This window comes from Thamnophis elegans, chromosome 3, assembly GCF_009769535.1.
Source record: "Thamnophis elegans isolate rThaEle1 chromosome 3, rThaEle1.pri, whole genome shotgun sequence".
Classification (NCBI taxonomy): domain Eukaryota; kingdom Metazoa; phylum Chordata; class Lepidosauria; order Squamata; family Colubridae; genus Thamnophis; species Thamnophis elegans.
This window is the reverse complement of record NC_045543.1, coordinates 48,795,384-48,816,946: the sequence shown is the minus strand read 5'-3', so window position 1 is coordinate 48,816,946 and position 21,563 is coordinate 48,795,384. Positions and strand designations below refer to the sequence as shown.

At 38.7% G+C, this 21,563-nt stretch overlaps 1 protein-coding gene across 3 annotated transcripts in view; it reads left to right on the top strand.

The window, feature by feature from the left end:
• Positions 1-19,080, top strand: part of PCGF3 (polycomb group ring finger 3) — a 29,037-nt gene extending 9,957 nt beyond the window's left edge. The window contains exons 3-10 of one of the 3 annotated variants that reach the window (XM_032214295.1): positions 4,114-4,210; positions 4,770-4,825; positions 6,044-6,154; positions 7,912-8,000; positions 11,457-11,594; positions 16,272-16,352; positions 16,792-16,835; positions 18,042-19,080. In XM_032214295.1, coding sequence (XP_032070186.1) covers positions 4,114-4,210; positions 4,770-4,825; positions 6,044-6,154; positions 7,912-8,000; positions 11,457-11,594; positions 16,272-16,352; positions 16,792-16,835; positions 18,042-18,117 — 692 coding nt within the window. In that variant the 3' untranslated portion in view covers positions 18,118-19,080. Of the gene's footprint in view, positions 1-4,113; positions 4,211-4,769; positions 4,826-6,043; positions 6,155-7,911; positions 8,001-11,456; positions 11,595-16,271; positions 16,353-16,791; positions 17,069-18,041 lie in introns of those variants that run through there. The other 2 variants (XM_032214298.1, XM_032214297.1) reach the window with 2 other exon arrangements.
• Positions 19,081-21,563: the final 2,483 nt, after the last annotated feature.

The window sequence follows — 21,563 nt, the reverse complement described above, 5'->3', positions numbered from 1 at the left end:
TCCTTGCTGGTGAAGTTGGATCTCGCGGGTCAAGTGGGCTTGTTGTTAACGTACCTGCCTCCCAACAGCGTTGCAGCAGCCCTCCCCTCACTCCTCGAGTCAGTAGCCGAGCTGGCAATTGAGTTTCCCAGGCTTATGGTTCTGGGGACTTCAATTTGCCTTCGCTCGGCGAGCACTCTGATGGAGCGCAGGAGTTCATGGCTTCCATGATAGCCATGGGCTTGGCCCAAGTAATCCGGGGCCCGACTCACTCGGCGGGTCACATGCTCGACCTCGTATTCCTTTCGGAGCAGTGGAGTTGTGATCTTGGTTTGAGGGGCAGTGAGATCTTACCCTGTCATGGTCGGACCACTACCTACCGAGGCTTGACTTTCGGAGGCCAAACCCCCACTGTAGGGAGGAGGAACCGATTAGGTGGTTCCACCCCAGGCGCCTTATGGACCCTTTGGGCTTTCAGACGGCGCTTGGTGTTGTTCCTGATACCCTCGCCCGCAGTCCGGCGGAGACCCTGGTTGCTGCTTGGAACTCAGCAGTGTCAGAGGCTCTCAATCGGATTGCGCCTTTACGGCCGATCCGAGGCAGTGGATCCAGGAGGGCTCCTTGGTTTACTGAGGAACTCCGGGAGATGGAGCACCAAAAGAGACGCCTAGAGCACCGCTGGAGATCCAGTAAATCCGAGTCAGTCCGGCACTATTAAAATCTTGCATCAGAGTTTACCTTCGGGCAATTAGGACGTCAAAAAGAACACATATTGCCACTCTGATAGCTTCCGCTGAGTCGCACCCAGCCGCCTTGTTTAGGATAACCCATCCCCTCCTGAATAGGAGGGATACGAGTGATCCTTTGCGAGGTAGAGCTGAGGAATACGTCCAATTCCTCGCGGATAAAGTTGCTCGGCTTCGGGTGGACCTGGACTCCAATTGCGCAGAGCCAGCCGAGGCACCAGGGGGGAATCTGGAGCGACATCTCTGGATTGATTTTCAACTTGTTACCCCTGAGGAAGTGGACAAGGCCATGGGAACTGTGAGTGCCTCCACATGTGTGCTGGACCCGTGCCCCTCCTGGCTGGTTGCTAACAGCAGGGAGGTGACACGGGGCTGGATCCAGGCGGGTGTTATCGCCTCCCTTCGGGAGGGGCTCTTTCCCCCCGCTTTAAAGGTGGTGGTGGTGAGACCCCTCCTGAAGAAGCCATCTTTGGATCCAGCTGTTTTAATTATCGTCCAGTCTTCAACCTCCCCTTTGTGGGGAAGTTGTTGAGAAAGTGGTGGCCTCTCAGCTCCGACGGTCCTTGGAGGAAACCGATTATCTAGATCCCTTTCAGTTGGGATTTAGGCCTGGCTACAGCACAGAAACCGCCTTGGTCGCACTGACCGATGATCTCTGGAGAGCCAGGGATGGGGGTCATGCCTCCATCCTAGTGCTCCTTGACCTCTCAGCGGCCTTCGATACCATCGACCATGGTATCCTTCTGCGACGACTGCGGGAGGTGGGGGTGGGAGGCACCGTTCTATGGTGGTTCTCCTCCTACCTCTCGGACAGGTTGCAGTCGGTGTTGGTCGGAGGACAGAGATCGACCCCTAGGCCCCTGAATTATGGAGTGCCGCAGGGTTCGGTCCTGTCCCCCCTCCTGTTTAATATCTACATGAAGCCGCTGGGTGAGATCATTTGACGGCACAGGATAAAATACCATCAGTATGCGGACGATACACAGCTGTATCTGTCTGCCCCGTGCCAACTCAGTGAAGCAGTTGACGTGATGTGTCAGTGCCTCGAGGCTGTTAGGGTCTGGATGGGGGTTACCAAGCTTGCACTCAATCCGGATAAGACCGAGTGGCTGGGGTGTTTCCCTCCCACTAATTGGCCAAGTTTTCCATCTCTCAGGCTGGGGGGTCAAACAGTATGCCCCTCAGACAGGGTTCGCAATTTGGGTGTCCTCCTGGACCCACAGCTGACTTTTGAACACCACTTGTCGGCTGTGACCAGGTTCGCCTGGTGCACCAGTTGCGTCCCTACCTGAACCGGGAGGCCCTCACAACAGTCACTCGTACCCTTGTGACCTCAAGACTGGACTACTGCAATGTGCTCTACATGGGGCAGCCCTTGAAGAGCATTCAGAGACTTCAGCTTGTCCAGAATGCAGCCGCCTATCCTCCGCGAGCTGCACTGACTGCCTATTGGTCTTCGGATACGCTTCAAGGCGCTAGTCGTCACTTATGGTATTGGACCTGGGTATTTGAGAGACCGCCTGCTGCCAATTACCTCCAATAGACCGATTAGATCCCACAGATTAGGCCTCTTCTGAATTCCATCCACTGGCCAATGCCGACTGGCGACCACCCGGAGGAGGGCCTTCTCTGTGGCTGCTCCGACCCTCTGGAACGAGCTCCCCGTGGAGATTCGGACCCTCACCACCCTCCAGGCTTTCCGCAAAGCCCTTAAAACCTGGCTGTTCCGACAGGCCTGGGGCTGATAAGTTCCTGTCCCCGCTCGAATGGTGTGCCTGTTGAGTTGTTTTTAAAATTGTGGTATTGTTTGTCTATGTCTTTTTTTCCCTATTTGTATCCCCTATCCCCCCCCCCTGACTTGGGTTGTGAGCCGCCCTGAGTCCCTTCTGGGAAAAGCGCGGCGTAGAAATATAATAAATTCAATTCAACAGTTATTGAATAGAAGAAAATCTGATTCATTGATGTTGCTATACCAGGTGATGCTGGGATTGAGAAAAAGCAACTGGAAAAAATTACAAAAAATTACCAATTGAGATTGGAGCCCTCAGAGCAATACCTAAACAACTCCCTCAATATCTGAAAATATAGAATTTATTGGACTGGAACAACCTAATTTAACCAAAGACAACCCTGCTTGGAACTACATTCTTAGATGCTACCTTAATAATTCTTAGGTCCTTGGTTGGGATTTGAATTAACTTTCCCCCAATCTTAGACTGTGAAACTACATATAAAAATGATAATGCTTTATTTATTGATTTGATTTATACAATGGCCTCATCTCACATTCATGACTCTGGATGATGCACAATAATGCATGCATACATACATACATACATACATACATACATACATACATACATACGAATGTGCACCTCACCATGCTTTAGATGCTTCTGGATTGAAAGGATTGGCCAGGTATAAGCCACATTTGGGGACGCCCAAATGTGTTAACAACACACGTTCTCCGGGGAGGCTCCGAAGGAGTAGGAATAGGAAGGAGCAGGAGTAGGAATAGGCTCTGTCACATGGCTGTGGCTCCAGGCTTGAGCATAAAACCAGATTTTTATGGTCTTCTGGAAGGCTACTATATATGTGTGTGGATTTACCCTCTTCCATTCAGAGTTTCCCTCTGAAGGAAATACCTTATTCTCTGTTCTGTAAACACTCACAAGTTTGCTCATGTATCTACTAGAATGTGTATCTTCATGTATGAAAAGTAGATGGCACTGTTTAACTGCAGGTTTTAGTCTTTGGTATTGTTACTTTTCAAGAGTTGAAGATACAGTGAAATGTTAATTGAATTGTTACTGAAGAAGTTTCACTTTTGCAACAGCTGTCATTAGCTTCAGAATAAGCTCGGTTGCAGGTATACTGACAACCAACAATCAATTATGCCATGCTGTTGCATATATTTCAGTGTTTAAGTAAGGCTAATGATCTATCACCATAAATATTAAATAATACTCCTTTTCTTTAAAAAAAAAAGGCTGCTTATAGGACAGTAGCTGTCTATTTTGTGTTGAAAATGATCCCACAATGTTTATAAATTGATTACAGTTTTACATATCTCAAATAACAATTGATTTTATTTCTGAAATCTTTATATTGGCAATAATTTGAGATATGCTAAGTTTATTCCAGAAAAGAAAGTACTCCTTTTAAAATGTTCATTATCTTACACTCTTTTGGGCAGTTTCTGTGTTTGTTAAAACTGGGCTTTGAATGCAACCATTTGGTTCTGTATCCACAACTATGAAACAGTGACATTGTTTAACTTTGCTTCCTTGAGCAATACACGTTCAGTTATGTCCAGAGTTTAATATTATTATCAGATAAAAATGTTTCCTTACAATCATTTCATCTGTTTTTTTTTTTTGTAAAACAGTTTGCAGGAGTTGCTTGGTAAAGTATTTGGAGGAAAATAATACCTGCCCCACATGCAGGATAGTAATACACCAGAGTCATCCTCTCCAGTATATTGGGTAAGTATTGTGTTAAAAGAAACACATGCAGAAATCTTCTAGATGTGCCTTCTTAAAACATGAATTGGACAAAAGAGTGTGCCCATGATTGGATTTTTCCATTCTGTTTCAGCAAAATGGAAATGCAAAAAGTGGTATAGGAACCACTTTTTTTCTTTAATATCTCTTTCATTTGTGCCCAGAGGAAGAGGATATTTTTCAGTTATCCTAATGGTGTAAATATAGGTTATAGGCAGTGGTGGGTTTCAAATCCTGTTCCTCATGGACGTGCACAGTGCATGCATGGATCTTAGCACCTGCGCGATGTTCCGCGACGCTCCAGCTGCTCCGCGGAGTATTGCGCAGATGCTGTATGCACCTGTGCTGAAGCGCAGAAGCCTTTAAACACTGGTAAGGAGCTCGGACGGGCAGGTGGGCTCTACGGAGCACCGTACCGGAACGGTATCCGGTGCTCCAGGCTGGCTCCGGTACACAAGTACTGGGGCGTACCTCCAGCAACCCACCACTGGTTATAGGTCTTTGCAGTAACCGTTTTAATTTCTCATTTTTGTCTTGCCAGTCATGACAGAACAATGCAAGATATTGTTTACAAGCTTGTTCCAGGTCTTCAAGAAGGTAAGACAATAGTAAACTGTTTAAAAGGCATCTTATATGTGAATAAATCCCCTCTGTGTGATGTATGGAAGACGATGGTTGCAGGAAGTGATGCAATTTAGTGTTGCTTCACATTACTTGCTTGCTTTGCGAAAGCAAGGACAACCACACACTACATTGGAACCCACAGCAAAAGTTTTAATTTTTTAATGGGATGGCAGAATCCTCAGGATTGGAAAGAAAAAAAATCAAAGGATTTCCCAACCTGAATATGCTCCAGATAGATAGACTTCAGTTCCCAGAATTTCCCAACCAGTATAGCTGGTATTGCTCTAAATTTCTCCATTCTTTGTCCCCATAATATCATAAATGATATAAGATGGTTTACAAGCTCTGAAGAGGAATAAAGAGGCAGGTATCCTCAACATCAATTAGTAAAAAGTTATCTTCAGTAAATGTTTGGTTGTATCCTCATTTTAGTCATATAACTCAAAAAAGTATTTTTCTAAAAAACAGTGGAAGCAATTACAGAAACAGGTTTTACATTTTAAACATTCCTGGCAATTCCCGGGGTATTTTCTAAATCAAATGGAATATTGGCATCTCCCAAATTTCTTCATACTTATAAACATAAAATGAGTATAGAGGTAATTTTGATAGTGTAGAAGCAGTTAAACTGTCCAATTGTATATTTACTTATTTCACTCAGAAAAATATTTTGAATCTATTATAGATGCTCTATAAATATCATGATTAGGATTTTGAAAATTATATTATAAAATAACAGTTGGGGGATCATACTTTGGCAGAAGACTAATGTAAGAAGTTGACTCCCAGTTGTTAGATTCTATTCCCAAAAATGTGGTTGGAGAACATATAGCTCTGATGTATGGCAATAGGAAGGGGAGGTTATTTCTAAAATTCAAAAAAATGAATGCATAAGTAAATTTTATAAAACAAAAATTAGTTTGTTCCCTGGATTCTAATTTTTGCCAAATGTTTTTGAACAAGTAGACAAGTATTGAGTCATCTTAATGTGGGATGTAACACTTGAAAAGTAGTATTGCATTGTATGGGATGTTCTTAAAATCCAGTTGTGTTACGAATTAGCCACAAAAAAAGCATTTGAACATTAGAGGGGGCTCTTGTTACATGTTCTAAACAAGGGAGAGGAATACAATGTTTGCTTGATGAAGTCCACATTCTTAGTTAAAGACACTATTTTAAAATGTTAAACAGCGGAAATGAAAAAGCAGAGGGAATTCTACCACAAATTGGGCATGGAAGTACCAGGTGACATCAAAGGAGAGACGTGCTCAGCCAAGCAGCATTTAGATACTCACCGTAATGGTAAATAGAAATGCATGTGCTTGTTCTTTTCAGAATAATTACTGTGCTTGCCAAAGGAAATTGTTTGCTCTTTGTTTAGTTAGATTAGTTTAATTTAGTACATTTATCACAACCTTGCTAAAGAAATATAAACTGTCAGTTTCTTGTGTAAATTAGTGCTTTGCTGTGAATACTTGACTGGAAAGCTGAAAGTCTACTAATTTTATGACCCATGTGTTTTCACAGCTGGATTTCTCTCCAAGCTTTGGAATAGCCCATTTAGTCTGAGAATTGTTGAACTGGTCCCATTGTGGCTAAATTGTGGGTCTCAGTTTGACCAAAGCATAAGCACTCTTCCAAAATTCTGTGTACTCTGTGTACTAGAATAAAAAAGGTTGAGAACCCGTGTGGTAGGACAGGGTTGGCAACCTTTTCACTATCAGAAACCATTTTGTGATTTCACATATAGTTATGGGCATCAAGAAATGGATAAACAATTGTATAAATGTAAATATTAAGATTCAAAATCCCATGCCACGAAGATGGCTCTTGCGAGATTTGTTAGTTTAAAAAGTTCTGTATGTGTATCAATGGGGCACAGTAGTCTTGCTCAGAAATCACTAGTATATATAGGGCCGCACTGAGTTACAGGAGTAAAATGTTCCTTAAATTGTTAAAATAAGTAATAACCTCAAATAAAAATAATAACAAAGTGAAGAAGGTCTTAAATTTTCAACCCTATTGACTCTGGGATTGGGAAAGGGCTACAAATGGAGTGTTGAGACTTCCTGGCCATAGGTTGCCCTCTGTTGATTCTAGGACAATAATCTTACTTTAAAGTCTTTACAGACTACTGCAAACTGGTTGTTCTTGTCAGTTAAACCGGTCCAAAGCAGCAAGCTTGATGATCAGTAATCAAGTCCTGTGAGCTTGCTGCATTTAATAACATTCTAAAAATGTTTGCCTTTTTATGTGCTTAAGGCTGTTAGGTAAGTCTTGTGACAACTGTTTCTTTTGAGGCCAATTCCTAGGAGAGTTTGTGCTGCAAATTCTGAGGCAGATAACATTGGTAAATGCTAGACTTGGCTCTGCTGGGAAAGTTTTTATTGCTGCACCAGAGTCAGTGACAGAACTGCATTCAGTAATACAACATAGCATCACTGCAAAAGATTGTGCTGCTCTACAAAGACAAAGCACCCAGTTTCGTTGGATACAAGATGGATGGCAAATAAATTTCATAAATATATAAAAATAAATAAATAAATCCAGATTGCCACTTTGTTTCAAATCACAGTGTGGTCATTTTGTAGTGATTTGTCTGTAGCAGCAGTATTTTAATATGTAGTAAAGATGACTTGCTGGCTGTAGAATTCTCCTTTATTTTTACTTTGTTATGAATTGGTTGAGCTGGTTAGGTTACAGCTGAGTGACAGGATTGGACTTTAAAACAATTGTGTTGATTTTTTTGTGCTTTAATGTTGAGCTACACGTATGTCAGATAGTCAACTGTATAAATTGAATAGATAGACTGTAAATTTTTCAGGCCTAAAATAAGTTGCAGCTATATTTTAGGATAGAATTTGCTAAGTGCTATTGCAGCACAATTTATCAAAATATAATCCCGATACTACAGAGATTTGAAGAGATTTGACTTCTGTGTGACCAACAGGCTTCATTTTAAAAAAGCTGTTGATCTTGATTTCATTTTGTTTCATGCAAATATTTCTATCTTTGGAGTCTTCCCATTCATAACAGATCCTCTATGCTTTTGTCATAAGGGGAAACTAAAGCAGATGAGAACACAAACAAAGAAACATCAGAAGAAAAACAGGAAGAAGATAATGATTATCACAGAAGTGATGAACAGGTATTGTTGAAATATAATCTTTGAACTAGCAGTTGTTTTCCTTTTTGGTGGTTTAATTTATACAGCATTTCTCATTGAGGGAATTTCCAGGTGTGTAGAGTTGACTCCCAGAATTCTCCATATATTGTCTGGATAATTGTAAGAGCTGAAGTTCAAACTTTTGGCAGTTGCCCAAATACAGAAATACCTGTTTAAAGTTATACGTTTTTTTTTCTTTACATTTTTTTCTTAAAATACCTTCCACATAACAATGATCCTGTCAAGAAAGTCCATTAATAACTAGGAAGGTTCATTTTTAGAAGAAATGTTTGAAATTGTCACAAATGAAAGCAAGAATGTCTTAGATATCATAATTTTTTAAAAATCCTAAGAATGGCTGGTTGCGATTTCCCAAACGTGACTGAAATCTCTTGCGCCAGTCCTGGAATTTTTACTGGGCAAAAATAAATGAGGGGAGATTTTCATTACTGAAAATAGTCATCCTCTCATAGTTGACCATCTCCCTTTTCACTACTAACTTTGTTTTCATTTACTCACTCAATCTGTTCCTTACAAATTATTCAAAATTATTTGAAAGAAAAAGAACTTGTTTTTCATTTACAATAGGTTGGAGCGATAGGTTGACTTTGGCAGTTAGCCATCATCCTATATGGCTGTTCCCAGCTACTTCAGTAGTTCTAAAAATTACCTACCGTATTTTACAGAGTATAAGAAGCACTTCCCCCCCCCTAAAAGAGAGTGAAAATTTGGGTGCATCTTATACACTGAATGTAGCTCCAACCACCCACTGGCCCCAACTCTTTGGCCTCTGCCTCCTAGCAATTAACCTCCTTGCAGCAAAGGGGAGGGGGTTTGCGGAGGCTGCAATAGGCTATAGCAATCATTGCAGCCTGAAACAGCTGATGATCGTGAGAAATTGAAAGTGAAATTTGCTGTTTTCTCTAAGAGGCAAATTGCTGGGAGCCAGAGGCAGATTTTTTTTCTTGTGCTAATCAGGTTGTTTGCTGCAAGGAGGTAAGTCAATAACTATAAATGCCTATAGAATGTTCAAATTATTAGACTTATTTTTTAAAGACTGCTTTATTATTATTCTAGACAGCTTAACAAAATAAAGAAGCTGTTTAAAATCAATGCTTGATCTGAAGAGGCCCAATGCTATTGTATCTTCTTTTAAATAGCAGAGAATAACTATACTTATGGAAAGCTCATCACTTTAACAGCTTCTGTACAAGTATAGTCTGAAATGTAACACTACAAACAGTGTATATTGTCTGTACTATTTGCTGTTTGTTGCAAGGAGGCGAATTGCTATGAGGCAGTTATTTTTCCTTTGTTTTCCTCCCCAAAAGCTAGGTGCATCTTATACATCGGAGCATCTTATACTCCGAAAAATACAGATCTAATCATTAGATCTAAAAATCTAAGCACTGAAAGGCTAGAACATTGTGCATGAATAAAGTGCTACAGGTAGTCCTAGATGTCACGTTCCGGCATTCACGTTGCATACAAACAGAGATTCAGTTTGTTTGGTGAAAAACTTTTATCTCTATCTAAGAAACTATGTGATAACCAGCACTAAATGACAATGATACAAAGGTAATCAAATCCAAGTCATTTCTAACCAAGTTAACACCATCACCCATATATATATATATATATATATATATATATATATATATATATATATATATATATATATATATATACATACATACATACATACATACATACATACATACATACATACACACACACACACACATACATACATATATATATATATATACACACCATTACCCCACCCACTCTACACAACTCCACCCACATGACACCCACCCACCATCATCAATCACCATGACCCACACCCTCAGCCACACCCCCACTCAGTGTCATCATAGCCTCTTTCCTGGTTAGCTGCAGCCGAGCAAAAGAGTTACATCAGAGTAGGCAGTTACACCCGAGTAGAAGAGCCACATGCAGCTACAGGCTCAATCGACATAAGAGAGGCAACATCAACGTGGCGGGCATGGTGATGGAAAGGTTCCCCCTGGATGGCAGCCTGAGTGCTGACACTAGAATTGCAACAGTTCATTTAGTTGAAATGGCATTGAAAAAAGTGTCTTATGACCGTTTTTCATATTTGCAACCATTTCAGCATCCCCATGGTCATGTGATCAAAATTCAGACACTTGGCAACTGGCTCATATTTATGACGGTTACAGCATCCCTGGGTCATGTAATCATCTTTTGAGGCCTTCAGACCAGCAAAGTCAATGGAGAAGCCAGATTTACTTAACAACCCTGTTACTAACTTCACAACCGCAGTGACTCACTTAACTATTTTGCTTAGCAACAGAAATTTTGGGCTCACTTGTGGTTGTAAGTCGAGGATTACTTGTATTCATTCTACACAACATTTTTCCTTGCTGCATAATTTACGTTGTTTTGAGCTGAAGAATGTCAAGTGACAAACTACTTGTGTTTAACATCTGGGACTAACTGGAAGACCTGGGACTTATCCCTCAGTGTTCTAGTTGAAAAAGCAGAGAGGAACTTACATTGTTTAGTGTGCATATATATTGTTTAGTAAAAGTTGTGCATACACCATTTTATTAATCCCATGAATATTTGGATCTATGCTCATCCTAGAATCTCCAGGTTCTGTAAAGTTTTGTTTCTGTGTGTACACATACACACACACACACACAAAAAAGTTTATGGAACCTGGACATTCTAGGATGAGCATAGATCCAAATGTCCATGGGATTAGTAAAACAGTGTATGCACAACCTAAACCAGCAACTGCACACAGTAAGAAACTGTCTTTACAGTGAAGTAATCCCCCCCCCCCCCCGAAAACAAATGATTTAATTCAGTTTGATAGACAATTGACGCTAATTTCTCCCAAGTGTCATAAAGAAAATGCCTTAGAGCATGTTAAGGTAAAAGTTAAAGGTTCCCCTCGGACATATGTGCTAGTCGTTCCCGACTCTAAGGGGCGGTGCTCATCTCCATTTCAAAGCCGAAGAGCCAGTGCTGTCCGAAGATGTCTTCGTGGTCATGTGGCTGGCATGACTAAACGCTGAAAACACATGGAATGCAGTTACCTTCCCACCAAAGGTGGTCCCTATTTTTCTACTTGCATTTTTACATGCTTTCGAACTGCTAGGTTTAGCAGAAATAGAGCATATTAGAACAGCCCTTTCTAGTACACTCTTTCCCTTTTTGTCCTTAAACTCTTCCAGATTTCAGTTGGAGGACTTTCCCACCACAGAAAACCATTCTTTGTAGCTAGGATTGCCAGATAGGCTCCCTTCTGAATTGAAGCAAACCCACCACTGATTTGTTGTTTCTCCTTGTTACGTAATCTGGGCATCATGCCATTTAGAATGCTCTGCTTCTGCTGCTACGAAATGAGAACTTAAATTGTAACCTGTATTGGCTCTTTTCTTAAAGGTAAGCATCTGCTTGGAATGCAACAGTAGCAAATTGCGTGGATTGAAGAGAAAATGGATTCGTTGTTCTGCACAAGCTACAGTCTTGCATCTAAAGAAGTTCATCGCCAAAAAACTTAATCTTTCTTCATTCAATGAGGTAATCAGTGCTGATAGAGTAAAAACAAAGAGAAACAAAAAGTGTGGCTGATTCCCCCCCGCCCCCAGTAACCGTGTAACTTTTTTTTCTTAAAAAAGTCATGTTAAATCCTTAGAGATGTGTTGATTTTTTCTGAAATAGAATTGCTGTTTCAGTCACTTAACTAATGTATAATAAATGAAGCAGTGCCTTAACAGATATTAAGCTTTTAAAATGTGATTCTGAAGCTCCCAAGTATTCCTTAGTTTGCACTTGAAGCATTAATGTAAATATAACTAGTGAGAAAAATTCATGGGGAGACCTTTAGTGGAGATGAGTTTAAAATTGACAGTGTACTCTCTTTCTGCAGAACAAGCAAGTGTCTTCAGCCATTTATATGAATTCTGAAGGTCACAATAATTTCCTTTAAAAATAAAAAAGTTGCCAGTTTAAACTTTAGGATTTTAAATTACGTATGTATTGTGGATGGATTGTGAAAGAGATGATTTAAAATTTTAGTGCAAATAATTGAAGAATAATCTGTTATGATTAATGTCTGCTAAAATACCATGCATTTATTTAAATAATATCTTGAAAGCCAGTTGTCTAGATTATCTGCTATATTTAATGCAAGGAAAGTGAGTTTCACTCATTTTTCATTAGCATATAAACACATTGGCTTACTTTTAAGGAAAAATCTTGTCTGATTCTTACTTGGCAGTATACTAGGGCTTTTGAATAGGAAATAGCCAGTTTGGTGTGGTGGTTAAATAACCTGGGTAGAAATTGGAAGACCAGAGGTTCTAGTCCCACGTTAGGCAAAAAGCCAGCTGGGTGATTTTGGCCCAGTCATTCTTTCCAAGCTCTAAGAAGAAGAAGGCAATGACAGACTTTGCCAAGAAAACTCTAGGGACCAAGCAATTGCCAGTCAACACTGTCTTTTTTAAAAAACAATTTTTATTTGTTTTTGAACAAGGACAAAAAAACATAAAAATAAAATTAAAAACCCATCTTCCATTACAAATTGCAGAAAGTGTGTCAGTTGGTTACAGTATTTCCATGCATCTCTTCCATAGTCAACCCCTGCTTTTCATATCAAATTGCATATTTTAAATTCACCTTTATTCACGTATATCACAATTATTATATATTATTATATATTATATCTTAATTTGACTATAATTGTTTTTACATTATTTATATATAATATTCAAAATCTAGAATAGGACTATATGATAACATTCTGTTAAATCATCCTAAAATCATCCAATCACAATACATCTTTATAACATATTCTAGATAAAGCTTTTAAACCTCCTCTCATAATCTCCATATATTGTTTCATTTTCATTGCATCAACCTATATCCCTCCAGCAATAGTACAGTCTTATATCTCTTGACATTTGTAGCATTAATGTTCTAGTTACTTTCTTAATAAATTTTGGCAACATGCTGTTCATTTTGTATCTCACAAAAGCTTGAAACCCAACATCTGCTCTTTCCATCAGCTTATCTTTGGTTATCGCTAGTGCTTCTATCAAGATTTCTCTCCTTTTCTTCGTCATTTTTTCTCTCTTTTCTTCTTCTGTGCTTTGAAGTCTGGGGTAGAGTTCCAAGCCATCCATCTCCCCTTTTCATATTCCGCTCTTGCCATTACCAACCACACTCAATTTGTTGTCAGTATCCACAGTTTTCCTATCTCTTTGCTCATTTTTTTCTTCCATCTTTTGAACTCTGTCCTCCACTTTCTTCATTTGGTAAACATCCTCAGTTTCTCCATCAGATTTTTCTGTTTTGTATTCCATATTCTCCAATCTCTTTTCAGTTCTCTCTGTCACAACTAATAGATTTTGAATTTCAAACATAATCATTTGCAATGTTGCAGTTTCTTTTTCCTGCTGGCCATTTTTTCAATTTTGCAGATACTGCCACTATAGGGTTCAAGGCTATTTTAATAAACTTCAAACAGGTTCATTTATTATCTTTCAAGTCCAAACGTTGTCTTTCCTCCAATAGCTAGTGATAGACCTTCCAAAAGGCACCTGTGTAAACAACTTGTGCTCTTCCTACTATCACTGTCAGTAAACAAGCTGAAATAACCTTGAATCTCAAGTGATCAAAGAGAAAGAAGAAAAAACAATGTATCCAGCCTTCAACCTCTTAGTGGCAGTGTAACTGCTTTTCCTCCTGTTGTTACAACCCTCTTTATAACCCTTATTTTCTTCTTTATATTCCAAGCTTAAGAGAGAGAAAAAAACCCTTAATAAACAGAGATCAAAAACCAGTCCAATCAATCAAATCAAGCATTATAAAAAAGGAGAATTTTAATCCATAGGTATAAGCCAAAGTGAAAAAAGAAGAAGAAACAATCCATTCCGTTTTTAAAAATAGGGAGCCCCTGCAAAAGTTCCATCTGTGAAAAAAAATGTAATTAGAATTTGGATAACACACTAAGTTCAATGCAGAGCAATCTCATTGCCTACAGTCTTTTGTCTTCAATCTTACCTTCAATTTTTTTCTTGGGTAGTCTCTTTCTCTAATAATAAAATTTCCTCACCAATTCGACACGCTTTCTCTTTCCACTTTCTTCTTGTTCCAGAGCTGTCCCAACTTCAGCAACTTCATTAGCTATGTTTCTGTCTCTGGAAAAAAAGGCTATTTCTGGATATTTCAGGGACTTTGCATGGTCCCTGAGATCAGCAGTAAGTGCCCTTCTCAATCACTGTCTCTGTGGGGCGGTTTAGGTCCAAATGGACTATCCAGCGGCAGAAATTCAACTGCGATCTCGGAGCATCAAGATCACAAGTCGTGACGTCAGCTCTCTTCTAGGCAATGACAAACTTTGCCAAGAAAACTCTAGGGACCTGTCCAGCCAATTGCCAGTTAACACTGTCTTGAAAGCAGCAAAATGTTTTAATACATTTAATGAAGATCTGTTAATTTACAAGCAGAGATTCTTTATTTCTTTGGAAAATTAATTTGAAGTCAAGAAAATAGCCATTAGTATAATGATTTTGGATTTTATGAAAGTCAGAAAAGTTTTTGCTATTTCATGGCACAATTCAACCTGCATTTGAATTGTAGGTTTGACTAAGAACACACACACACACACACACACATATAGATACACATACATACAGTTTAGTATGATCTGTTGATAAATCTAAGGTTTCCTCTTCTTACTGCTTGCTTCCATTGAACAGGTATATCTCAGTTTCCTCTTTTCCTTACTGTACTTACTGGGCAAGCTCATTTTGATCTGTATCAATATTTCTTGGTCTTGCCGATTTTGAGATGTGTGGACTTCAACTTCTGGAATTAAAATTGAGAAACACTCACATTTGCATGTCTTGAATAAATCCAGTTCATTAGAAATTTCGCCTTTGGTTTCTCTAGTCCATTTCTTATAACTTGTTAATATGTGGTGAGGATGTTCACAAATATGAGGAGGAATTGGGATTGTTTCATTACACAGGGATGCAGTACTACTTTAATAGTTTGAAACATATGAGCAGTAAAAAGGGTTCAAAAGGATTTCCAGGATTTAATATCTAAATTCTTCTCTTATTCACCATTGATCTGATTCAGGGGCAGTGCTTATTTCAGAGAAAATAACTGACTATTCAACCTGGTATACAGTTCTTTTTTTTTCCTTTGTGAACTTAAGACACTGAGAGATTCAAGGCTGGTTTGGTAGTTCTTTGGAGGTGGGAATGAAGTTCTAGTCCCTGTTAAAAGAATCCAGAGAGAAATAAAATAATTTTCCAATACATATTCCAATTAGGAATATGTACTTTTTTTGAGGTATCTGGCAAATTGTGAGAAGAACTTTTGGAGTGTGAGAATTTTAAGTGTAAAATTTAGTATCAGCAACTGATGGAACAGAAGGATAAAATAAATGTACAATCATTTATGTGTCAAGTAGGACATCTGCTCTGTTTTGAGGGCATACATAGGTTATAGCTGAAATAGTTATGTGAGGTTTTTGATCTTCATAATATCAGACGCTGGCTTTCAAATTAAAAGCAGGCAAGAAATTTCACATCCAAAGGGACACTTATTTCTACCATTTTCTGTTTGCTATTGCTTGTAACTTGCCTATTTGGAAATAATTCCCTGGACAGCTAATTAAGTTAGCCTCCACATATCCTACATAGAATCGTATCAGGGACTCGGTTTTTAAACTACCAATTTTATAGAATTCATTTTCTCAGGCCTTCATTTCCAGGTTTTTAAGATGATGATGCTCAGAACTTGCACATGTTCACTTTATTAATTTTATCACTATGGATTTAGTTAATTTCTGTAAGGCCGGAATATCTGGTCTTTTGTAGATTATGGAGCAGATGGTTATCCAGCAGAGTGAAGAGTGAAGTTTATGCCCTGAAATAACTTTGCATCTCCTGTAAGTGCTGAAATTTTTATCTCCCACCCACCCACCAGGCAAATTTAATGATAGAATATGCATATTATTCAGCTTGCAGCTCGTTGGTTACAACTAATACCTTAGTTGAGTTTTACAGCATTGGAAAAGTGTCAAGACACCTGAAGAGTTCTGCGAGGCAATATTTGGCTGGTAGTATCATACCATTTCATGCCATTAAAAAGCAAAACAAAACTTGTCTTAATTGCATCATTATTTGGATCTTGTAAATCAATCTCTTTAGTAAAAATATAAATCTTTTGTTCCTTTATCAGCTGGATATATTATGCAATGAAGAAATTCTGGGCAAGGACCATACTCTCAAATTTGTAGTTGTCACAAGATGGAGATTTAAGGTATGCAGCACTGGTAATCGATTGGTGCTTTTAATATTCTCCCTTTGAAACTCTAAACCTTTACTTTACCATTCATAAAGATATAACTGATATCCTGATTCCTTGTGATCCTTATCTTTCCATGTTCTCAGGTCAGAAATTATCTTACTGTTTTGTTTTAGTTTGTGCAGGAAAATAAAGGGGGGTGGGCTTTGGGACATCTTTGCTTTGGGCAAAGATAGAGATAGTTATCAAAGTCTTCAGACCAGAAATTTTCCCTCCACTTAGGGGTAGCCCTGCAGAACCTGCTGAGGTATTGAGCCTGGGGGTTACTCTGTCTTCTGGCCATCAGTGGTGGGCAATCAGAATCCTAAACAAAGATTAAGCTTAAAGACATGTTCGTTTGTTTATTAATGTTCTGCATCAGAGAGTTTCTCAAGCAATTATGTTTATTTTTCAGAAAGCACCTCTACTGCTACATTACAGACCGAAAATGGACTTGCTGTAAGAACTGTTTTGTCCTTGTGGACAGTTTTTTTTGCAGAGACTATCATCAGGCACCTTCTTAGTGCATCATTACTCAATTCACTCGTGACATAGACCAGCAAAATCCATTCCTGAAAAACAGTAATACTTTCCCACCTCACCATTCTGAATATTTCTCTGAGCGATGCATTAAACTCAACGTTCAGGACAGTAAAAATATTTATACTATTTTCTACAAAAAAAAAAAAAAAGGAAAGTGCAGTTTGAACGGACACTACCAGCATGATGTTTACAGACATTGAAAGCACTTCACAGTTCCCTCTGTGTAGCTCAGTTCTTGGTCATCATCTTGAAAGAGGCAAAATAGGTTAAAATGTAGGGAAGGAGGTAATTTTAAATTTCTTGTCACCAAGCAGCTCTTGGATTGTTTTGCAACTTAGCCTAAACATAGCCCTTCCTTCCTTCCTTCCTTCCTTCCTTCCTTCCTTCCTTCCTTCCTTCCTTCCTTCCTTCCTTCCTTCCTTCCTTCCTTCTCTCACCAAGTGTTCTGTCTCTTAAACCTCACGGGCATCTTATTGATCAGTAAGCCCTTCATAGTATTTAATAATGTAATGGTTGGCAGTGACAACGACATGATACAGTTCTGGATTCTGCTCCTTTGTTCCTCTGGTGATTCATTTGAGGAAGGTATTGGAATGAGTGATTTCCATTTTATTTCAGTTTTCTCAGATTACACAAAATGTTGAGCATTAAGGGGGGAACATCCTTTTTCTGTAATATGTGTGACTTACATAGCTGGGGCAGAAACAGGGGGATTTCCTGTTGTGAAAATGAAATAAGCCTTTAGCAGCCTTAACTACTTGAACTCCAGTATTGTTCTCTTGAACAACACACAATACTAATGCTGGAGCATTCATTCTATGACAAGCATGAGTTCACTGACCTTCCTGCTGGGTTCTAGCTTCTATAAGAAGACTAATTTTGCCTAATTCTCTACTTGAACTATCTTTATGTATTCGGATTTAGTTGGCACTATGGTACTTTTGGGCCTTAACCTATAAATCTATTTATTTTTAAATCCAGCCCCCAAGGGATTGATTTCTCCCTCTAGACTATGTAAGTGCACTTTCTCTTTAAGTAGAGGTGGGAATATTGTGTGAAGGGCAATGTTGTTTTCCCTTTAATATCTTTAAGGTTGGGTTCTTTTTTTGTTTTTTAAAAAAGGTTGCATTCAGTGGTGGTACCGCAAATATGGACCATGCGAAATATATGTTGTTCTTCATCTGGACGGGATATGTAAGACACTTTCATCTGGGAGAACCATGTCATTGATTTTAAATACTCCAGTGTGTTCAAGAATGCATGCGCATACTCCTTGTTGCATGTATATAGGCATGTTTTATGTCTCTCTCTCTCTCTCTCTCTTCCACATGCACATACATATATGCAGAGGCACAAATATTCTTTGCATGAACACAAGTCTGCCTTTCCTCCATTGGGACACCAGTTTGGATGGGATATGACCAGAACAGGGAAGAAGTTGCTGCTGAGAAGGATTACTGAGAGGATATATTTTTTAAATTTCTCAAGATTTTTCTCTGTGATGCAGAAGTTTGCCTTTACTCTGTCTTACTAGCTCTGTTGCTTATAATCCCGCTGCTGATTGAACAGGTCCTTAGGAAGAAGCAGAGGATAGCCCAAAGAGGATGGGTTATATTGGCTGAGTTTGAGAGAGAGATCGCTAGGAAGACAAAACTTGAGTTTCTCCATCCTTTATGGAAGTCACGTCCATTTGGAGGTTTATATTTTGATGGTGAATATTCAGGACTGGTAGCAATTTGTTAAAGTTTGTTTCTTGTTCTTCTGAATATCCTTGCTTTGCAAGCGTGACTCGCAGGAAACTTCCTATAGGGAGCAAGCCTCAGCAAAGAATAAAAAAAAGATACACGACAGGGGTGTAGGTGAGTGGACAAACCTGAATAAGTACAAGGATGGGGCAGGAAACAAAATGCAAATGTGAGGCAATGAAGGGCTCTTTTCATACTGTTCAGTGATTTTTTGGACACCGGTAATGAATCAGGTAACATATATTCAATTAAGCTATTAGATCTCATTTTCTGGAATGAATTGTTCTCACACCATGGAAACCACTTATAATTTCTGTTAGGAGGAGACAAAACACATTCCTTTCATAATGCCGATTATATATATATATATATATATATATATATATATATATATATATATATATATATATATATATATATAATAATATATATATATATATATATATATATATATATATATATATATTTAAAGTCACAACCCCTGGTATGCCCAAATATGGGAGGAAGGTCACACTTCTACTCTCTGTCTTCGGCTCATCACAAGAGACCATCCAGACAGAAACCCAATATTTTTTACTGTTGCCTTTTTGTAAATTTAAATATAACATACATACATACATACATACATACATACATACATACATACATACATACATATATATATATATATATATGTTAAAAGGGTCACTTTTTTTTTTTGTAAAATATCATCTAGCTTCTCCTGTCGGCAGCACATGTTAGGTATGTTAGGAGCCCATCTCTCCCGAGTTGTTTTCCTTCTCTAATTTCATAATGATAAATTAGATGGAAATCAAAAGAAAGGAACAAAGAAGAAACGGGAGGAGGTGGAGAAAGCTACAAGAGCCGGCTTGCACATGAGCAGTGGAAGTGGGAATGGAGGACAAATGGAAAAAAACACTGGGCAACCTTTTGGTAGAGAGCATTCTGTGCATGTCTTGTTGCAAAGAGCTAGAGTTGAAAAAAATGTATAAAAGTACCGTACATCACACCTTAAAAGCAATTTTCCACTCCCCATACGAGATGAACATGAGTGCACTGGCACCCCTTGTAACATTTACACTCATTTAAATTGGGGCGTGTTGCAGGAGAATTTCTACTAGTAAGTGCGGTTGAAAAGGTAATAGTTCTTAACTATATAAAATTTGTAATAATAAGTAAGTGCTTACTAATGATAGATGATTGCTCGCCATTATTCTGGAAAAATATCAGCTGAGATATAAATAAAATGGTTAGGGAATGGAAGAAGACACCTTTATTGAAATTGGGAGGGGGGCTGTAGGAAAATGACAGCCTTTAAAATTCCCCATCTTCTCCTTTTATAGGTGATCAGGTGCTATCTGAAAACATCCTGGCTAACAGTGCTTAGTGAGCCTTAAATCTAGCCAGCCTGTTGAATACCCATTTGATTCCGGCTTTCCCAAACTTTTGCTCTCTAGACATGGCCAGTGGGCTTGATGAGAGTTTTATTTCAACACATTCATTTCGAGAACAACCAGGTTGGGGAGAAGTGTGTGTTAAACTTTTAGAGGGTATAATGACCTTGTGCAACTATTAACTCTACCTCAGAACAGATACACAGCTGAATTGTTCCACCAATGCCATCTTAAAATGAAGAATACAACACACACACGCACCACCCGCACATCCATTGCGTAATTTAAACTGAGGGATTAAATAGTATTAAGGTGCAAACTGTAACCCCGTAATTCTCTTCTGCAGCCGTTTACAGAACCCGCACTGCTAAGTTTCTAGCAAGTTTTGAATCACTTGAATTGATACGGTGCTATATTACTACACTATGTAATCAGGTGCATGAAACAAAAGCCAGCTGTTGACACCCAAGCTGGTTTTATCACTCATAGATGATTATTTTCTAATAGCCTGTCCACAATGATTGTGGCAGAAAATACTTTTTTAAAAAAAGAATTTTTGTTTTCCTTCTAAACAGTTTCTCAGAATATTTCTTCTCCTATGGAAACGGCATCCTTTGGGGATTATTTGTTTCAAAGGCCTGTCTTGTTTTATCAGAAAAACGATGGTTAATACCAGTAGAACAGATTCTTGTTATATCAGCTGTCTCTCTTCTGTGAAGCTTTTAAGGGGCAGGTTGCACAATGATTTGGGTGGGGAAACATTCTGTTGATTTTTCTGGCTTTAGGTTTTCACTTCTAGTGAATGTGGCTTGGAATTGCTCCGCCCACATTAAGTTTGTCTAGATTGATTAAGTGATACATGATTAACTGTGAAGTAATTTCTGTTCTTTGTTTTAATTAACTGCTTACCACTGGTAAACGAAAGCAGTCAAATGGTCTTGTTGCATTATCTTTAGCAACAAAAAGACAGACGAGGCAGGCTGATGGTCTCGCTTGGTATAATTTTCTTTTTAAGATAGAGAAATCAGAATATATAATATTGAATTTTAAATAAGATGGGGGGGTTGAAAAGTTAACTTTATAAAATTATTTATTCTATTTTAAGCTTTCTTTCTTACTTTTTACCATCTAAGTATTTTTTTTAATTATTATTTTTACTTTTTTTTTGGTTTCGATGGTCCAGCTTTATTTATGGGCATATAAAATGAAATTGTGAGATGTTTTTTACAAGCTTCTTCCTTCCTTTTGTGAGGGGCCAAATTAGATTTTGCACTACATGAGGGTCTCTTACCAAAAATGGCACCTGTCTGCCTCTTTTCCATTTGTTGTAAGGTCTGATGTAAACAGCATGGTATCTTAACATTTTGTATTTCTTCCCCATCACTTAGTGGGGAGGAAAGCTCAGAGAAGAACTTCATAACTTAAACCCTGGGTAAGTTTAAAGAGACGTTGTAAAACAGCAGACAAACATAGAGCAGCGATTGGCTACCCTTAGTTGCCACATT